The sequence below is a fragment of the Panthera leo genome, chromosome D1 (assembly GCF_018350215.1).
Source record: "Panthera leo isolate Ple1 chromosome D1, P.leo_Ple1_pat1.1, whole genome shotgun sequence".
Classification (NCBI taxonomy): domain Eukaryota; kingdom Metazoa; phylum Chordata; class Mammalia; order Carnivora; family Felidae; genus Panthera; species Panthera leo.
Window position 1 is genome coordinate 38606959 of NC_056688.1, and position 19487 is coordinate 38626445.

The 19487-nt window shown below is 37.7% G+C and overlaps 2 protein-coding genes across 8 annotated transcripts in view; one reads left to right on the plus strand and one right to left on the minus strand.

Annotated features, from left to right (window-relative positions):
• Positions 1-8850, minus strand: part of KDM4D (lysine demethylase 4D) — a 34080-nt gene extending 25230 nt beyond the window's left edge. The window contains exons 1-3 of one of the 3 annotated variants that reach the window (XM_042905171.1): positions 8770-8850; positions 8362-8607; positions 6644-6737 (exon numbers count right to left, since the gene is read on the minus strand). The gene's annotated coding sequence lies outside the window, so the exon portion shown is untranslated. The other 2 variants (XM_042905170.1, XM_042905172.1) reach the window with 2 other exon arrangements.
• Positions 8791-19139, plus strand: CWC15 (CWC15 spliceosome associated protein homolog). Of its 5 annotated transcripts, none has more exons than XM_042905177.1 (7): positions 8791-8879; positions 10155-10293; positions 10778-10890; positions 11756-11844; positions 13508-13621; positions 17638-17756; positions 18964-19139. In XM_042905177.1, exons 2-7 carry the CDS (start codon positions 10163-10165, stop codon positions 19091-19093), a joined length of 696 nt encoding a protein of 231 aa, XP_042761111.1. In that variant the 5' UTR covers positions 8791-8879; positions 10155-10162; the 3' UTR covers positions 19094-19139. The 5 variants fall into 5 exon arrangements, with proteins under 5 accessions (XP_042761111.1, XP_042761110.1, XP_042761109.1 ...); XM_042905176.1 differs by having other exon boundaries at positions 8862-8940; XM_042905175.1 differs by having other exon boundaries at positions 8868-8955.
• Positions 19140-19487: the final 348 nt, after the last annotated feature.

The window sequence follows — 19487 nt, forward strand, 5'->3', positions numbered from 1 at the left end:
GTCTTATATAATTAGATATGATCTCCAGTAAAATACTGAATGTTGACTGATTAGTAGAAATTCTACATTCATTTCAGAATTTAATAAGAGTGGTTCTAAACTTTAAGTTACATCATATCATTTAACACCAATCTGACACACTTTTGAGAGTGACAGGGAATCAAGAAAAATAGGACCAGGACTCTACTAATTGATCAAGTATTTGTAAAGAAATATAGAATACTTGAGCAATGAAATCTAAAAATTGACCTAATGGTCATATACTGAACTTTGTACTCCCAAAAATACAGAATAGAATTTTTTTTCAAGTCCTATGGAAACCTTACAAAATTGACCATAAACCTGTGGCCAGAAAACAAGTTTTAACAAATGTTAAAGGGCTAAAAGCAGGCAGGCCATAATTATAAACAACAAAGTTAGAAATCAATATTAAAAAGACACCCAAATCCCAAATCCCAAATTTTATAAAATTAAAAATAAATTTCTAAACAAACTTTTAATCAGAAAGAAAAATGGAAATTAGGAAATACTTTAAATTAGAGGGGGGTATTCTACATTTCAAATCTTGTGGGATGTAATAAAAGGTATTAAAAAGAAGATTTATATATTTAAATAAATATCTAAGAAAGGAAAAGAAAGAAGTCTGAAAAATTAAATGAGCTAAGCATCCATTTCAGAAATTTAGGAAAAAAGCAAGGAAAGTAGAAAAAATAAAATAATAAAAATACAACCAGAAATGGATGAAATAGAAAACCAATATAAAATAGAGAGGATGAACAAAATCAAAGGTTGTTTTTTTGAAAAGTCAAATAAAATCGAAAGCCTCTGATGAAAATAGCAAAGACCAAAAATAGAAGGCACAAGTGACCAATATCAGGAAAGATTAAAAGATCATCACTGTAACTGCTGCAGATATTTAAAAAATAAGTAAAGACAGAATAAATAACTTTAAGCCAATATATTTTAAAATTCAGATGAAACAAATTCTTAGAAAAACATAATAGCAAAATTGACACATGAAGAAATAGAGCACTGAGTATATCTATAAACATCAAGAAAACCGAAACAGTAGTTCAAAACTCTCTTCACAAATAAAATTCTAAGTCCAGATGGTCTAACCATCAAATTTTACCAAACATTCAAAGAAGAAACAATGTCAACCTTAGACAAATTTTCAGAGAACAGAAAAAAGAATATTTTCCAACACATTTTATTACACAAATCTCTAATGAGGACACTATGAGAAAGGAACATAACAAGCTAATTTCACTTATGAACATAGATGCAAAAGTCCTAAATAGAATTTGAGTAAATTGATTCCTGCAATATATTCATCAGGATCAAGGTGGGTTTATTCTAAGAATGAAAGGTTGATAGTTAAATAAATACATACAGGAACACATTAACAAACTAAAAGAGAACCCCACTAGATGTAGAAGTGTTTGATAAAATCCACCACCCATTTAGCAAACTAAAAATTTTAAGGAAATTTTATTGAGTAAAGTGCATCTACCTAAAACCTTCACTTTACTAGTAAAAGTTGAATGCTTTCCCTTTCTGATCAGGAAAAAGATAAGGATGCCTGTGATTTCTTTATTAAACACTGCCCAGGATGTCCTATCCAACATAAGGTAGCAAGGAAAAAGAGAGAGAGAGGGGAAAGATTGGAAAGGAAGAAACAAAGCCGTCATTATTCACAGATATCACTGCACATATGAAAAATCCAAAAGATTTATAAATAAGCTACTTTAATTAATAAGAAGGTTTAGCAAGGTCTCTGAATTTCAAATAGCAATATACAAAAAAACATATATATCAGCAACAACTAGGAAATCAAAATTTAAGAAAGATGCCATTTACAATAGTATTAAAAATTAAGTGGCACATAAGGCCAAAGATAACAAAATCTTGCAAGTTTTCTAAAAAGAAAATAATATAAATTTACTTAGAGGCAATTGAAGTAGACCTAAATAAATGGAAAGACATAACTGTTCATAGATTTAAAGATTCAATAGTGTAGAATTGTCAATTCTTCTTATATTGATCTATAGATTCAATGTTATTCTAATCAAAATCCCAAAAGTATTTTTGTAGAATATAACATTTCACATTTTATATTGAAGCACAAAGGGCCAAGAATAGTACAGCACTCATAAAAGAGGGTCAAGATAAGATGGCTTGCTTTACCAGATTTCAAGACCTCTCTATCACAGCATGCACAAAAATGAATTCCTAGTGGAACTGTGAAAGCTGTAACTATAAAACTTTTGGGTAATATCCAGGAATTTCTTATAACTTCAAGTAGGGAAGAATTTCTCAATCAATAAATACCATGCACAAAGCAGAAAGGAAAAGACTGATCAGCTGAACTACCCAAATACTAAGACTTTTTGTATATCAAAATATACCAAAAGGAGGAGTCAAGAAATGGAAAATACACATGTAGCATAAATAAGCAACAGAGCTGGTACCTAAGTACTAAAAACTCAGAGGAATCAATAGAAAAAAAGACCTCAATTCCTCACAAAAGAAGTCCAAATGGACATTAAACATATGTATGTTGTTTAGTAATCAAAAGAATGCAAATTCAGACCTCAATAAGATACTACTATCATCTATCAGGTGAGTTAAAATTGAAAAGTTGGACAATATCAAGTGTGGTGAAAGTATGGAACTAAAACCCTCACCCTGCTGACAGGATATATATAAATAAAATGTACACACATACACCTCTGCACATTTATAAGAGTGTTCATAGTGGCATTATTTGTGACACCCACATCAGAAAGCACAGTTATTAGAATAACACATATTGCGTATTTTTACACGATGGAATTCCACATAGTATACTACAGCTACACAAAATATACATTAAGTCGAAGGAAAAAAGCAAAACACAATGAACACATATGATTCATTTATATAACATTTTTAACATTATATAAAGCTCAAAAATTGGCAAGACTAAATATTATCATTTAGAAATACATAAGCATTTATTGAAATTTGAGGGCTTTATATTTGATTAAAATTTGTAAATGTTCAATGTTTATTAAAAATGATGTGTATTCTCGTTTTCAAGGATTTTATACACATATAAACATAATATATAAATACACATGCATATATAAATGCAATGAGCATATGTATCTATGTACTCAATGCTTCAATGTTGTTAATTTGTCTGCTTGATCTATTAATCTGAGAAAACTGACGTTAAAAAAAATTCCCATTGTAATTATGGATGTCAGTTTTTCCTTTTAATTCTTTATTTTTGCTTTATATTTTTCCCGACTACGTAGTTAGTTGCATATTCATGATTGGAAATATTTTCCTTAGAGTATTTTTCTTTATGATATGATAGGATGGCCCTATTCATGTCCTTCTTAACGCTATTCTATTTAAAGAATACTTTTTTTTATTAAATATTTATTTTTTGAGGAGGGAGGGAAGGAGAGAGAGAGAGAACACACGTGAGGGAGGGGTAGAGAGAGAGGGAGAGAGAGAGAATCCCAAGTAGTCTCCAGCTGTCAGCACTGAGCCTGATGCACAGCTTGATCTCGTGAACTGCAAGATCATGATTTCAGCCAAAATCAAGAGTCAGATGCCTAATCAGCTGAGCCACCCAAGTACCCCCAAAATACTTTTGATAATGTTGCTACAGTTCTTTTGTTGGCATTGCTTAGAATTTGCCCAGTATGTCTGTCTCTTTATTTTCCCCACATCAGTTGTTTAGTTTTAACTGTTTTTTTTTTTTAATATGTTTGTTTTTAATTGTCTTGGTAATTACGGGCTGGCCAGCTGATGAGGTAGCCATGTGCTCATATTAAGTAAAAGGTGTTAAAATTACACTATTATCCAGTAATCTAGCCTGAACCATCACAAATTGCATTCTGAAGTTGTCTCCAGAAAATCATCTCTCTGGGCTTCAGGGCATCTAGTCTTGTCAAAACAAAGGACCAGTTTGTTTTTTTTATCTTAGAAAATTGGGCATTTTCAAGTTAAACAGTTTAAACAGATGCCATTGTTTATGTTTGTTTGTTTGTTTTAACGTGATTTCTGACTTGTGACCACTGGGGGTTTTTCTTCATTTTCTTATTCAAAGCTTCAAAGAAACATTTTCAAGCAAAATTTTCACATTTTGTAACTTTGTAAAAATGAGAGGGTTTACTAGAATTGGAGGAATTGAAAGAAGGTTGGATTAAATTAGAGCTGTGACTGGATGGGGGTGGGGCTGACTGAATTAGAATTTTGATGGTGCCTATAGAGCCTGAGAGTCACAGGATTTTTCATTTAGTGATTCTTTCCTGAAAAGAAATCTTTTTGGGTCTTGGTGTATCTTCATTTCAAATCTATTTCCAGACTAGCAGAATGTTAAATTACTTTTCTCTCCTTTAAAATATAAAAGAGATTAAGGCAATAGCTTTTTATACCAAAATGTGATTTCTTTCCCTGTGAACTCACTCACTCAATCACTCATTCATTCATCCATCCATCCATTCATTCATTAATTCATTTGTAAAAAAATTGTGGGCATCTCTTGGTGCCAGGCACTGTTCTAGGTGCTTGGCTTACATCATTGGGATGAACAAAGATTCTGCCCTTGTAGAATTTATATACTGCATGGAATAAGTAGAGAAAGAAATAATAAACATATCTAAATTATATAGGATCATGGAAGAGGACATATGCTATGTAAAAAAGAAAAGGACAGCAGGATAAGGGAGATAAGGAGAACAGAATGCTGGGGGACCAACGGGGAGGAGGGTTGCAACTTTCAATAGGACTGTCATGTTTGGGTGACCTCATTTAAACCTACACCTGAATAAGACAAGTGAGAGTGTTCTTGGCCAAGGAAATAGCTACTGCAAGGACCCTAAGGCAGGAGATATGATCACATAACACCAGGAAGGGATGTAGCCTAGAGAGACATGAGCAAGAGAGGAAATCAGTCATGTAGGGGAGAGTCTTGTAGGTCACCGTGAGCACCTTTTATTTTCACTGTGAGAGAAATCAGGAGCCAATGCCTATTGTCTAGCTGGATCCCCTTTTCTCCCAATCCCATCCAATTGTCTTGTTAATTTGTCAAAATTATTGCCAATCTGATACTATAATGTGGTAATTATTAGTTTCCTTTCATCTTCCTAATAGGGAGGTTGTGTGTCTTTTATGTTTATTGTTTCTTTGGAATTGCTATCTCTGAATGGCCTGTTTATATTCTTTGCCCATTTTTTTAATTGGGTTGTTTGTATCTTGTTATGTATAGTAGTAGTAACCTTTTACGTTATAGGTATTACAAAATTCACCTGTTAATCTAGCATTTATCTTTGACTTTGTTTTAAGCACCTTCTTTAATAAAATAAAAATTTTATATAGATAAAGTTTTACATTTACTCTTTGCACAGCTCTTAGGTGTTCTGCCTTGCTCAAAAGGTCTTTACAAACCCTAGGTTGTGGAAATAGTCTCTTAAGGTTTCTTCTTAGATATTTATGGTTTCTTTTTTCCTTTTGGATATTCAATTCAATAGGACATACTATTTGTGTAAATTCTGAAGCTAGAACTCCACATTACATCCTGCCACAAGAGTCGGTTTTACAGTCATAGTTATTATGTAAAATATCCCTTACACATTGAATTAAAATACTGCCTTTGTCATATTAAAATGAAGGAGCATTGTTAAAGGTTAAGATCTACTACATGTATCCAAAACCTGCTAAGAATGATCTACAAGGAATGGATTGATTCATAGATTATGAGAGATAAGAAATACAGCAGGATGTCAGTTACAAAGAAGGTTGGAGGGATTAGGATCCAGACCACAAAGGAGGGGGCTTAGGTCATCTCATGTCTACTAACCCATAGAGAGCTGAGGGTAATGGGCACAGTCATGGGCAGTTTGGTAGATCTGCTGGAGGGCACGTGAGAAATCCTTGTTTAAGAGCTTTTGTTTTCGCAAGAAGTCAGAAGATCATCCACTCCTGGGAAAGAGGATGAGAAGGGAAAAGAGGGTGGAAAGGGTGTGTAGATTTGAAGAAAGAGGGGACTGTAGGAAATCATATCATTGCAGAGTGGAAAAATAAGCAATTAGAGGAGCATAAGAGGTTTGGCAGGCAGAATTCGAGGCACAACTGGATTTCTGTGGTCATGGGCTTAAAATGAGAACTCCTGGGAGGTTATATATGACTTTTGCCAGCAAAGGTAACTGATAAGGTATATTTTAAGTTTTTAGTAAACTTGCTTTTAGGTTTTTTTTTCTAATACTTTCAAACCACTTAAGTCAAAAGCTTTTGGTTTCATTTATCAGTACTTTAAAATCACTTAAGCAAACACTTTTTTAGTGTTTTCTAATTACTACTTTCAGACCATTTAGGTCAAAGCTTTTAACTTCATGGACTGATGATATTGTATGTGGGTGTTAATGGAATTACAGGGGTGGTTATTTAATCATGGTGATCCAAAGATTAGCCCATGGTGGTGGGCTAAGAGCAAAAGGAATCAGGGTGATTGACTCAGGGCTGATAAGGGCAGCTGGGATATAGAAACCAGGGGTATTATCTATAATTGTGTCACCACCCTGTCATTGTTACTTCTTTCCTCCACTTCATAGTGCATCAATCATTCATTCATTCAACAAATACTTACTCAGCACCTATTATGTGCCAGGCACTGTTCTACATGCAGAGGATACACCAGTGAACAAGAGAGACAAGGTTCCTGCTTTCCTGGAACTTACGTTCTAATATAGGAAGATAGACAATAATAATAAAAATAATATTAATAATAATAATAGCTAACATTAATTTAGCAAGTACTGTTTGCTGAGACTGTTTTAAGCACTTTACAAGTATTACTTCATTTAATCCTTATCATAACAATAGGAGGTCAAGACTAGAATTATCCCCATTTTATATAATGGAAACTGAGGGCACAAAAAGGGAAAATAACTTTCCCTTTAGGGCAAGGCTAAACAGCTAGTCAAAGGCACACCTGGAATTTAGCACCAAGACAGGCTATAGATCCCTTATCTCTTAACGACTCTGCTATACTGCCTCTCAGACAAAAAACAAGGCGAAAAAACAATGGCAGAATAAATTTGGCAGCATTTGGTACTACAAAAAAAAAAAAGTAGGGCGATGTGACGGTATTTGCATGTTTGGGGCTTGGGGGTGACAAAGATGATGTCAGGGAAAAGCCTCACTGACACAGTAACATTTGAGCAGAGACTTGAAGGATGTTAACAGTCGTCTTGGGGCACAGGCAACAGAGAAAACCTAGTACAAAGGAACCTTACCCTCGTTTCTGAAACAGAAACGCCCTGTTGGCTGTGGCTAAAGTTTAATATGTAAGAAGTGTCTGATTATAACTGAAGTCAAGGAGCTAGGCAGGAACCAGACTCCACGAGGTCTCAAGTCGCATTAAGGAATTTGACTTTTACTCTAAGTGCAGTGGATTTTTCTGCAGGAGAGTAACTTAACTACCTGCTTTGTAATTTTCAAAGGTCACTCTCACTGCTACATGCAAAATTAACTGTACGTTGGACAAAAGTGGAAGCAAGAAGACGCATTAGGGAGCAATTGCAAATGCCGGTGAAAAATAGTGTCTTAGACTTAGGGTAGTGGCAGTGGAATGAAATGTGGGGTATCATTTTGGAAGTAAAATTGGCAAGTCTTGCAAATAAACTAAATGTGAAGGGTTTAGAAAAAGGAATTCAATTAGGATCCTCAAGATTTGGGTTTAATAACTCATACATGGTAGCGTCCTTTACGGAGATGTGCAAAACTAGGGGAGAAACACCTCCATTAAGAACTAAGATCTTCATCTTGAACTTTATAAGGGGCTTTTTTTTTTTTTTTTTTACTTTTTTTCATTTATAAGTTTCAAAGAAAGAGTTCCGAAAATAAAGCTTTTTAATGTTCAATTTAATGAGCTCTTTACATTTGAAACCAAGTTGGAGGAGCTGAATTTTCATTTGTTTAATAAATATTGAGTATCTGCTGTGGCCAAAAACTAAGTGAGGAGATACCAATATGGGCTAAGCAAACGAGAGCCCTGCTCCCAGAGTGCTTCTTGGGAAAGGGAGGAAAGACGACTGCTGAGGTCCCCCCCCACCCCCCCGCCTCGTTCGTTGTCTCATTAAAAGTTCACCTAACGCTTGAGTAGCCATCTTATAACTGCATCTCGTGCTTCTGGCAGTTGGGCCCACCGTTCTAAACGCTCGTAATCGGGTTCATAAATGAATCTCGAATAGTGACATCTCCCCTCCCACTAGAACTTAGACTTTTCTAAAAAATAGAAATTTTAACAAACAATACGAATACAACCTTTGCTTTTGCAGACTAATATTTTTGCAGGAATGGTACCTTTATAAAGATCGTGGTTGCCCCCGTACATATTTGTTCTTTCTTCATATCCAATTAAATGAAAACACTAGTTTTTCCGTAGCCCAACTCTCTAGGCTTGTTGGGTCTAGCTCAGGAGAGAGGAAGCTGGAGCCGTTGGATTTAAACAGTTTGGTGTAATCCTTCTCTACGCTCTCTCTCGCTAGCCGGGGACGTGGTGTTGGCTACCCGGGGCTTTCCGTCCACGCAGCACCGGAATGAAGGAGTCTGGGAGGGGGTCGGGGAAGGGAAAGACGGAAGAGACATTAAGTAATTGGTTCTCGAAGGTATAAAATGATGTTTAGGGTCTACCCTAAAGCACTGATTTCAAACGCCCGCCCCCTGGGCCGTTTCGGCCCCGCCCCTTTCTGTCGTCACGCCGACTTCCACCTTGCCTGCTGCGGATTGGTCTCTGCCTCCGCCTCTAAACTGCGACTAAAGAGCTTAGGGTTTGCTTCCGGGTCTTGGCCCCTGGCTTTGGGCGCAGAGGCTCCTGGGAGGTACGAGTCGTAATGGTGCCTGTATGATTTCCGGAGGCTGCAGCATTAGACCCCGGCCGACGTGAGCGGCAGGAGGGTAGCAGGTCGTCTCTGTTGTCCGAGAGGGGCGGGAAAGGGTGGTTGCGGCCGGAGTCGGCAGTAGAGAACCGGGCGCGGGCGGAGGAGGCCGCGGAGCAGCGGGCGGTGGTAGAGCCCGGCGAATCCCAGGCCGGCCGCGGAGCGCGCAGCGTGAAGGCAGCTTTGCAGACGGCGTTAAATAGGGTCCACGCCCCTCCAACCCCCCAACCCCCTGCGAATCGGGCCTTGGGTGGAGAGTCAGCGAGTTTCTGGTAACAGCCTGAAGGCGAACCCCCGGGAGGTGGGAGCGACGATGATCCGGGGGTGTGTGGGAGGCGGCGGCGCCCCCAGCGGCAGACAACCCAGTTTCTCCCTTTGCATACACCCCTTTTCCCTTTTTGAAAATCTGGAACAGTATACCGGTTCCCCCAGCGTCCCCACACTCATGCTTTTCGGACCCTTAACGGGGTTTTAGGAGCCACATCTGCCAGGCACCACTCTTGGCAGCTCAAAACCAAAAGTAACGCAAGGAATGGGTCCCGGAGTTTTGCTTATCAGAATCCTTTGGGGGGGAGTGTCCTGTCTTGAGCTTTGTAACCTACAAAAGATCTGACTTATAACGGTGGCTGTAGGAGAAAATTGGATCAACAAAGGGTTGTCGGAGAATTTTGCCCACGTAACCGTCATTAAACTTTAGCACACGTTTCTCCAGGACACTCATTAACTTTGTCAGTGATTTTAAAGTAATTTTTGTTCTTGTCGTCACTAGCCTATTTTCTGTTGTACGAGGTTTAGTTAGGGTGTCTGGTGGAGTAATGTTGAGTTGAGAATTTTTAAAAGTTAATCGTGGCAGTGCTAAATTTTACAAGACTTTGACATTTCAATTCTCATATAATAATCCTTTGAGGGATATCTAGCCCATTTCACAGAAACTTAAGCCCGGTGACTTGCCCAAGGTCACAGAGACAGGAGAACAGGAACACAAACTCAGATCTTCATGAGAGACTTTTTTGCACTAAGAGCCGCCTAAGAAGCCGTATTCCTTATACACCCTGAGCTTCATAATTTGTTTTCTTCAAAACTTTTGTTTGAGATTCTTTAGGTAAATTTTGGAGAATGAGTTTTGGAAATTATTTCACAAGGATGGATATTTATGAATACTTTATGCAATGAGAGTTTATCATATTGGAATTAACTGGATACTGTTTTTCTTTAAAGCATAAAAGATGACAACAGCAGCTAGGCCAACTTTTGAACCTGCGAGAGGGGGGAGAGGAAAAGGAGAAGGTGATTTGAGCCAACTCTCAAAGCAGTATTCAAGTAGAGACCTACCTTCTCATACAAAGATAAAATATAGGTAACGAAGACTTTTCATTTTCTTGTTCAGAAAACAAGACTAAAAATGTTAAATGGCGTGGTCATGAGACTGTAACATGTTTGAGGATTGATCGCTTAAGTCATCTATTTTCATAGGCGTAGAATGCAATAGAGTATTTGACATTAAAATTATGCTCTGATTATAATGCACTACTGTATATTACTGATGCAGAAATTGCTGTTAACTGGGAATTTCCATATGTAGGTGGCACAGTAATAGTTACCTCAGAGGGCCTGTGCACGGTCTGCACCAATCATTATGAGATTAAAAGTGTCACAGTAATGAGCCCTGAGATGACATGGCTAACAAAAAGTAAAGACATTTTAATTCATCTGCAGCCTTATGGGAAAATAATGTGTGTGACTCACTTTGTGCTTTTTGAAATATTGGAAACATCACAAGGATGTAACTTGTATCCATGTTGCCTAAGTAACATTTTTGCCCTCATTTGTTTCTCCTTTAGACAAACCACTCAGGATGCCCCTGAAGAGGTTCGCAACCGTGACTTCAGGAGAGAGCTGGAGGAGAGAGAGCGAGCTGCCGCCAGAGAAAAAAATAGAGATCGTCCAACGCGAGGTACTAACACTACCGCCAGACATTTGTTTCCTGAAATTAGGTCAATAACGGTTTTTATTTCATGTTCTAATTGGAACTGATCAGTATTTTGTTTGCCTTTAAAATATTGGTGTGAACAGTTTAAAATATTGTTTGCTTTAAGACATCAGTAACACTTTCTTAAGCGATTAGATTAGCACTGATGAGGTTGGGTTCTAATTCCATCTGTGCTTCTGTGGTAGAAGGAACAGGATGACCTGGGGATATCTAGTAGCTGTTGTTTCAGTTCACATAAAGGTGTTTTGTTTTTTTTTTTTAATCTTTTTTTTAAATGTTTATTTATTTTTTGAGAGAGAGACAGAGCTCGAGAGGGGAAGGGCCAGGGAGAGAGGGAGACACAGAATCTGAAGCAGGCTCCAGTCTACGAGCTGTCAGCACAGAGCCCGATGCAGGGCTCGAACTCAGAAACTGCGAGATCGTGACCTGAGCCGAAGTCAGACGCTTAACCGACTGAGCCACCCAGGCGCCCCTCACATAAAGGTTTTTACTGTTGAGAATAGCCACACTCATTGAGCCCCATAAGTTTCTGTCTATGAGGGTCTCTTAGTTTTATCGCTAGTTTTTGGCAGGCATTTACAGGCATCAGTTACAGTAGCTTTTTTATATTTTCTGTATATGTAAACTATTTCCTCAATTTCCCGAGAGAGGCTATATAGTTCTCCTATTCAGATCAATACTTTCATTAATTCATTCAACAAATACTTAACCAAGGGCACATTCCAGGCACTGTGGTTCCTGTAAGCTCTTTGTGCCCACACGTCCCTAAAATGTTACAAGAAATGCAGTGTTTATTTTAGTAAGCTAAATGATGTTTGTTTTCCCCCAGAACATACAACCTCCTCATCAGTGTCAAAGAAACCTCGGTTAGACCAGATTCCTGCTGCCAACCTTGATGCAGATGATCCTCTAACAGATGTATGTTTTATTTCCTCCATTGATCTCCATGTGATAATTTTTTTATTGTGTTTTCTGAAATGCTTTTTTTGTTTTTTGACTTTGAGAAGTGACCTGTATTTATTTACTTCCTGTTATTCACATGTAGCCCTGACATCAGTGTTAAGCTTTATGGTTGATTTTTAAGTTTATTTATTTATTTTGAGAGAGTGAGAGCATGAGCAGGGGAGAGGCAGAAAGAGAGAGGGAGAATCCCAAGCAGGCTCCGCGCAGAGCTGGACACGGGGCTTGGTCTCACGAACCGTGAGATCATGACCTGAGCCAAAATCAGGAGTTGGACACTTAACCGATTGATCCACCCAGGCGCCCCATGGTTGATTCTTAAACAAAAAGTATTAATCACAAGAGTAATCAAACTTCGGGGCGCCTGGGTGGCTTGGTCGGTTAAGCATACGACTTCGGCTCAGGTCATGATCTCACGGTCCGTGAGTTCGAGCCCCGCGTCAGGCTCTGTGCTGACAGCTCGGAGCCTGGAGCCTGTTTCAGATTCTGTGTCTCCCTCTCTCTCTGCCCCTCCCCTATTCATGCTCTGTCTCTCTCTGTCTCAAAGATGAATAAACGTTAAAAAAAAAAAAAAAAAATTATATAAAAAAAAAAAAGAAAAAGAAAAAAAAAATAGAAAAAAAAAAAAAGAGTAATCAAACTTCAAGGGCAAGTTTGATCTCCAGAGAACCACATAAGGAAGTGCTCTATTAAAGAATAAGCTTCCCTAAAAAAGAATTCTCTGTACTAAATCCTGGAGGTTGACCATGTTTTCTGTACCCCCAGAGGGCATTCCTCATCCTAGGGTGTCTGTCAGCACCCCCAAGAGTTGAACCCAGGGGCCTTTCCACATTAGATACCAAAGGTGCCCTCTCTAGATGTGCACTTCAACTTAATGGCTTCCTCTGCTTAGGAAGGGAAGCGATCTAAGTGGAAGGTTTTCAGAATTAGTGCTTCAGTTAACATTAAAATTCATTGGGGCCCTATAGTCTGTAATTAACTTGCAATTTTCTACATACAGTGGGAAAACATGAGTGGCCTTTCGTGGGGAGCATCAAACTAAATGTATATGTCAACAATTAATTCCAGACCTGACAGACTGAATTCAGTAGTGAACTCAGTAATTAAATAAAGGGAACCCAATTTTAAATGGGATTTAATAACTGTTCGTTTGAAATTATTCTGAGAATGTAGCGCCCTTTTTTGTACTTTTGATTGTCCTTACTTCCTAGCTTAAAAGTTGTTTTGAGCTAGTAAAATTATTTGACTCTCAGGGTGATACACCGTGTACATATGTACTGCGTATATCAGTGTAGTATTTCTTCTCTGATTTTAGAACTATTTTCATATGTAAAATCTCTTTTGACCCTGTAAATTTGAAAGATATCTTGTTACCCTATTTGAAGTTACAATCTCAAACATATGAGGGACGTTTTAGTAAGTATTCTGTAAGCTTGTTTGTGGGGTTTTATTTTATTTTTTGGTTGCTTGTTGATTTTAATTATATTTAAGTACATTTATCTTCCCCAACAGGAAACTGACCGCTGCCCCAGAGATTTGATAAGTGTGATTTTTATGGAAAAATAAATGAATAATGTGCATTTTCTTTCCAATCTCCTGGGCCGTTGTCATTCTTTTTCAGGAGGAAGATGAAGATGAAGATTTTGAAGAGGAGAGTGATGATGATGATACTGCAGCTCTTCTTGCAGAGCTAGAAAAAATTAAAAAAGAAAGAGCTGAAGAGCAGGCCAGGAAGGTAAAATGGAAATACTAAGTATTTACATCTTTCTCCATGTTCTGTGCTGAACTAGAAATATTTTTTGATGTAAGTAATATCATCTTGTATTAGAAATCATGCCATGTCTAGATATTACAGCACTTGTAGGTCTACAAGTCCTATTATTTTTGTGACATCCTAACTTCCTTGGTTGTGTTAAAAATTCTTTCCAGGGGCGCCTGGGTGGCTCAGTCGGTTGAGCATCTGACTTCGGCTCAGGTCATGATCTCACAGTCTATGAGTTTGAGCCCCGCATCGGGCTCTGTGCTGATGGCTGAGAGCCTGGAGCCTGCTTCCGATTCTGTGTCTCCCCCTCTCTCTGCCCCTTCCCTGCTCATTCTCTTTCTCTGTCTCAAAAATAAAATAATAAAAAAAAAAAAAAAAATTCTTTCCAAATAGCTCAGACATGCCTAATAATACTACCAGTCTGCTCTTCGTTCACATACTTGTTCATATGTTCAGCAGACATTGAGTCATTGTCCAGTAAGTGTCAGAGGAATCAAAGTTGAATACGATATATAATCATGGCCTACCGAGAACCCATGGATATAATGAGGCTATCTTTGTCTCCTCTTTGCAGCCTTCTTTCCAGGCATATGTTGATATAGTCTGTCAATAGTTTTTATATAACTTAGGGCAATTTACCTAACTTCTGGGTCCCCATATTCTCTCCATTTATACAGTGAAAGAAAAGAATGTCTCAGTGAGAGTTACAAGGATTACATAGGATCCATAGTACATACTTTTTTTTTTAATTTTTTTTTTACATTTTATTTATTTTTGAGAGAGAGAGAGAGACAGAGCACGAGCGGGGGGAGGGGCAGAGAGAGAGGGAGACACAGAATCCGAAGCAGGCTCCAGACTCCAAGCTGTCAGCACAGAGCCTGATGTGGGGCTCGAACCTACGAACCGTGAGATCATTACCTGAGCCGAAGTCTGTTGCTTAACGGACTGAGCCACCCAGGTGCCCCCATAGTACATACTTGTAAACTTTGGATGAATTGGCCATAGTAATAAAAATAAGACAAGAAACAGGTGAGCTCGAACAGGTCACAGCTTTAGTGGTTCACAAGCCAGCGCTAGAGGAGTTTGGACTCGGGTTTTGAAGGCCATGAGGAGCTAGTTGATTTCAGCAGGAGATTGATAAGGTTGGATATGCATTTTATTTTTTTGTTTATTTTATTATGAAATATTTCAGTAACACCGGGAAACATGAATAATAAAATTATTGGATACGCAGTTTGGAAAGATTACTCTGGCAGAGGTATGGAGGTTGTATTGAGAGAACTGATTGAGGAGGCTGTTCCAGTAATCCTCACATGCAATTATGATAATTTTGCATAATAGGAATTGGAATTGAGAGATGCAAGTAGATGCTGATAGAGCTGTCGAGGAAGTAAAATTGACCAGATAAAGTGGCTGATTAGATGTGGCAGCCACGATGACCCCCCAGTTTCTGGGGAGATGTTGCTGCCAGTCACTAATACAGGGGATGGCAGAAGGATGAGCGTGTTTAGACGGAGAGAAAAGAGATGATGAACTCTGGAACAGGTTGAATTTGATTCATTATGAGACATTCAGATGAAGATATCTGCCTCCACTTTCAAACAAAACAACTCAGCTTTTTTTAATGAGCCTCTCTCTGTGCAAGCTTGAACCAAGCTTGAACCAAGAATTTGTTCTGTTTAAAGGGGGGAAAAAGACTGACATGGGTTCATGTGAGGAGTCTAGGGAAGTAGAACATTGCTGGATTTCAAATTGGAAGAAGAATATTTTAAGGATAGTTCTCATCAAAGTTTGGCATAATTCCCATAATAGCCTATAATTGTATCTAATTTTTAAAAATCAAAGAATTATAACAACTTTCCTGATACCACTTGCACACCACTAGAGGGCAGTTGTTCTATTCCGGAATCTTTCAGCTTGCCTAACAGCTCTAGATATGTAAAGAGACATAGTTGGTTGACCGTTAGGAAAGATAATTGTATTTCATTTCATTTATTTTTTTAACGTTTGTTTATTTTGAGAGAGAGACAGAAACAGAATGCGAGCTAGGGGAGGGGCAGAGAGGGAGGGAGACACAGAATCCGAAGCAGGCTCCAGGCTCCGAGCTGTCAGCACAGAGCCCCACACAGGGCTCGAACTCACGAGCTGTGAGATCATGACCTGAGCTGAAGTCGGACGCTTAACCAACTGAACCACCCAGGCGCCCCAAGAATAAACATTTTAGACAAAGATCTTGGAATTTTGTGGGGCTCATCTACTGTCTTTGTACAAAAATGTATTGATGTTTCTTGGGATTGAATGACAGTTATTTCTTTTTTTCCTGTTTGCCTGTCTGGTTTTCTAGTGGCTGGTTTTTGAGGTGTCCCAAAATAACATTTTCAAACCAGTCACCCTATGTCAGGGGCTAGGAAGCTTTCTGTAAAGGGCCCGATGGTAAATATTTCAGGACATTTCAGGCTTGCAGACCATGCAGTCTCTAGTGCTCTCTGTAGCACAGAAGCCACTGCAAACAATACCAAAATGAATGAGGTTGACTATCCATGTTCCAATAACATTTTATTTATAAAAACGGAGCAGTTTGGATTCGATATGCAGGCTTTTACTCATTATTAGCCTATGTTTGGGAACCATAATGTGCCTGGTACTTGAGTATGGAAAGGGTGGGCACCTTTGTTCCAGTGCTGTGTTTGGCAATCAGCCAGGACTCTGAAAGAAAAAATAATGCAGATATAAAATGGCCAGAACTTTATCATATCACATACATTATTATTATAAGTTGGATACATTGTATATTTGAGCTCTTTTTTTTATAGCATCTCAGAGAAATATCTTTTCACTTTCAGCATCAATATAATTTGTTAAAAATACATAGTTTTTAGAAAGCTGTCTGCTCTTAATCTATGATGGATGCTCTTAATTTTGTTTGCTTAAGGTCTGAAAGTGACCTAAAGTAATTTCCCTGTTTATTTCCCTGAAAGTTGCATCTTGTCACTTCCCAGTTATTTGGCCTCTTAAAAATGAAATCTGTTGTTCACACTTGGATATTAAAATGAAATAATCATTAGCCTGTATGAAAAATTAGGTTATTTTTTAAAGTGATATAAAACACTATTAGGTTCACTTTAAATTGAAAGTCTCTTTTTCCTTGATTAATTTTTGTCATCCCCAAAATCCAATAAAGTAGGATTTATCTTTGGTTTAAAATAGCCTGAACAGATAGATCAGCAGTTACTATGGCTAAGAATTCTAGGCATTTTATATTTTTAAGAATGAAACAGGGTGATTTGGGTTTAAAGAGGTTAATGCTAAATTAAAAGTGAAGAAGGACGAGCTTGTAGCTGATGAAGAATGAGAGGTGTAAGAGAGTTAGTAACAATAAATGATAAGAACAAAGTGGAAAAACCTGCGGTGAATTAGTAGAAATGCATGTTAACTGAATATAAGATTTTACATGATTGTTTTATTTTAGGAGCTACTTCTTGGTTAATAATAACTTGTCACTAATCCTGGAGCTGCAAGTTTACATTGTTAATAGTTCAAAATAAAATTATTTTTTAATTGTGGTTATATATAGCCCATCTTTAAAAATAAGGGTAATAGTTTTGCTAAATGTGTCTTTTTGATGTTTAATATATTCTGAAATTATTAGAATATATTTATTGATGTATTCTCTTAGAATGAGCGATGAATTTTGTATGTACTTCAAGAAAGAAAATAGGTTTAAATATGCATTCTAGAATTTCAGAGTCGGACTAATGAATGTATGATGACAAGCATGAAATACTTATAGTAAAAAAGCCAAATTGTTTGGATTAAGTGAGACTTTTCTGGTATATCTTACATCTTTAAAAAAAAAAAAAAAAAGGCTACCTTGATTCTTACTCCAGCTCCCTCATAAAAATCCTAACAGTCTTTTAAAATAGGAGTTATGCAAGAAGATTGATCCCAGAATTAATGTAAGTAAATGAGCCCTCCTCTGTCATTGACAGGAACAAGAACAAAAAGCTGAAGAAGAAAGAATACGTATGGAAAACATATTGAGTGGAAACCCTCTCCTTAATCTCACTGGCCCATCCCAGCCTCAGGCCAACTTCAAAGTTAAAAGAAGGTACTTTACACTAACGAGTTGGATATATATTGCAGATTGGGAGTTTTATACCAAGCTATATTATGTGAAGCCTCTAAAAACCCCTTTTTCACTGGTCATCTTCTCCGTCAGATATTAGAATGATAGAAGGAGAAGGAATGAACATGTACTTACTTTCAGTAGATATTTCTGATAACTAGCTGTGCACCAAATACTGTTGTTTTTTAATTTTTTTAGTGCTTGTTTATTTTTGAGAGAGAGTGCAAGCTGGGGAGGGGCAGAGAGAAAGGGAGACACAGAATTCAAAGCAGGCTCTAGGCTCTGAGGTGTCAGCACCGAGCCCGCTGCAGGACTTGAACTCACGAGCCGTGAGATCATGACCTGAGCTGAAGTCGGCTGCTTAACCGACTGAGCCACCCAGGTGCCCCCAGGTACTGTTCCAAGCGCTAGGGATGGAGCAGTGCATTGAGCCATTGGCCCTACAGAAGTTACATTTTAGATCTGTGTGGGAAGAGTCCCAAGCTCACCCTTCACATTCAGAGACTCGCCAGAAGGACACAGAGGACTCTGCATGTAGTTGTCCTCATGACTAACAGAGCCACAGCCAGGTCATAAGGGGGAAAGCTACAGGAGGAATCCATGTGCACACTTCCCCATGCTCTGTCCCTCTTCTGAGGGTCACCCAGAATATTCTTTACTCTAGCAGTGACAGGTGGACATGGGCCAGCACATGAGCCTTACTGGTTATACCCCAGTAGTTTCTTCTTTTGTTGCCATAAAATGCACATACTATAGTGGATGATTACTAAGTGGTAACTGATCAAAGAGCATAAAATCTGGTAATCCGAACTATAGTAAATTGACCAGTTATTATCATCTAGAACCATCTACAGTAACCAGGGGTAATACCAGTGCTGCCTCTTTGTTTCAGACCTGAAAACATTAAATATTTATGCAATTAAGCCGGTGTATTTCTGCTTTTTAACTCAGAGTTTCTCATACAGGAGAAGTCATAAGAATGTATGCTCTAAATAGGAATTGCCTTTCCTGCTGTAATAAAGCAAAATTACAACCTATTAAGAATTACTTTATTCTTTTGGGTGTAATTGCTGCATCAGATGATGTATATGTTGAGCATATTTCTGGGTAATGACTAAGCTTTGCAACTCACTTTTTTCATGTCTCCTGATACAGACATGTAAGTGTTCTGTTTGCTTTTTTCCTTTAGGTGGGATGATGATGTTGTTTTCAAGAACTGTGCAAAAGGTGTAGATGATCAGAAGAAAGACAAAAGATTTGTAAATGATACACTGCGATCTGAATTTCACAAAAAGTTCATGGAGAAATATATTAAATAGTACAGTTTTATGTGCTTAATTAAAGACTGTAAAATGTAAACGATCATTCTGACTTTGTTCTGTTTTCTCTTTCCCCATCTACATTAAGCATAGGCTTCCCTAATTTTAAGTTCCAAAATATACTCTCCTTTATGGATCCATTATTTGATAAGGACTTGGGAATTGGTTTAACCTAGTTTCCATTCTTGGAATATTTCCAGTCATATGTTTTCCTTTTAATATGGGAAAGGGAGCCTTCTTATAATAAATATTTTGAAAAATCTATATAACCAAATCTGTGTCCCCATCTTTTTTGTTGAAATGTATGCAGCTTTTAAAACATTGCATATTTTGTTTTGTGAATTGTATTCTTTGTGCATTAATTTTTTCTCCTCATTTCTTTGACATTGATTTA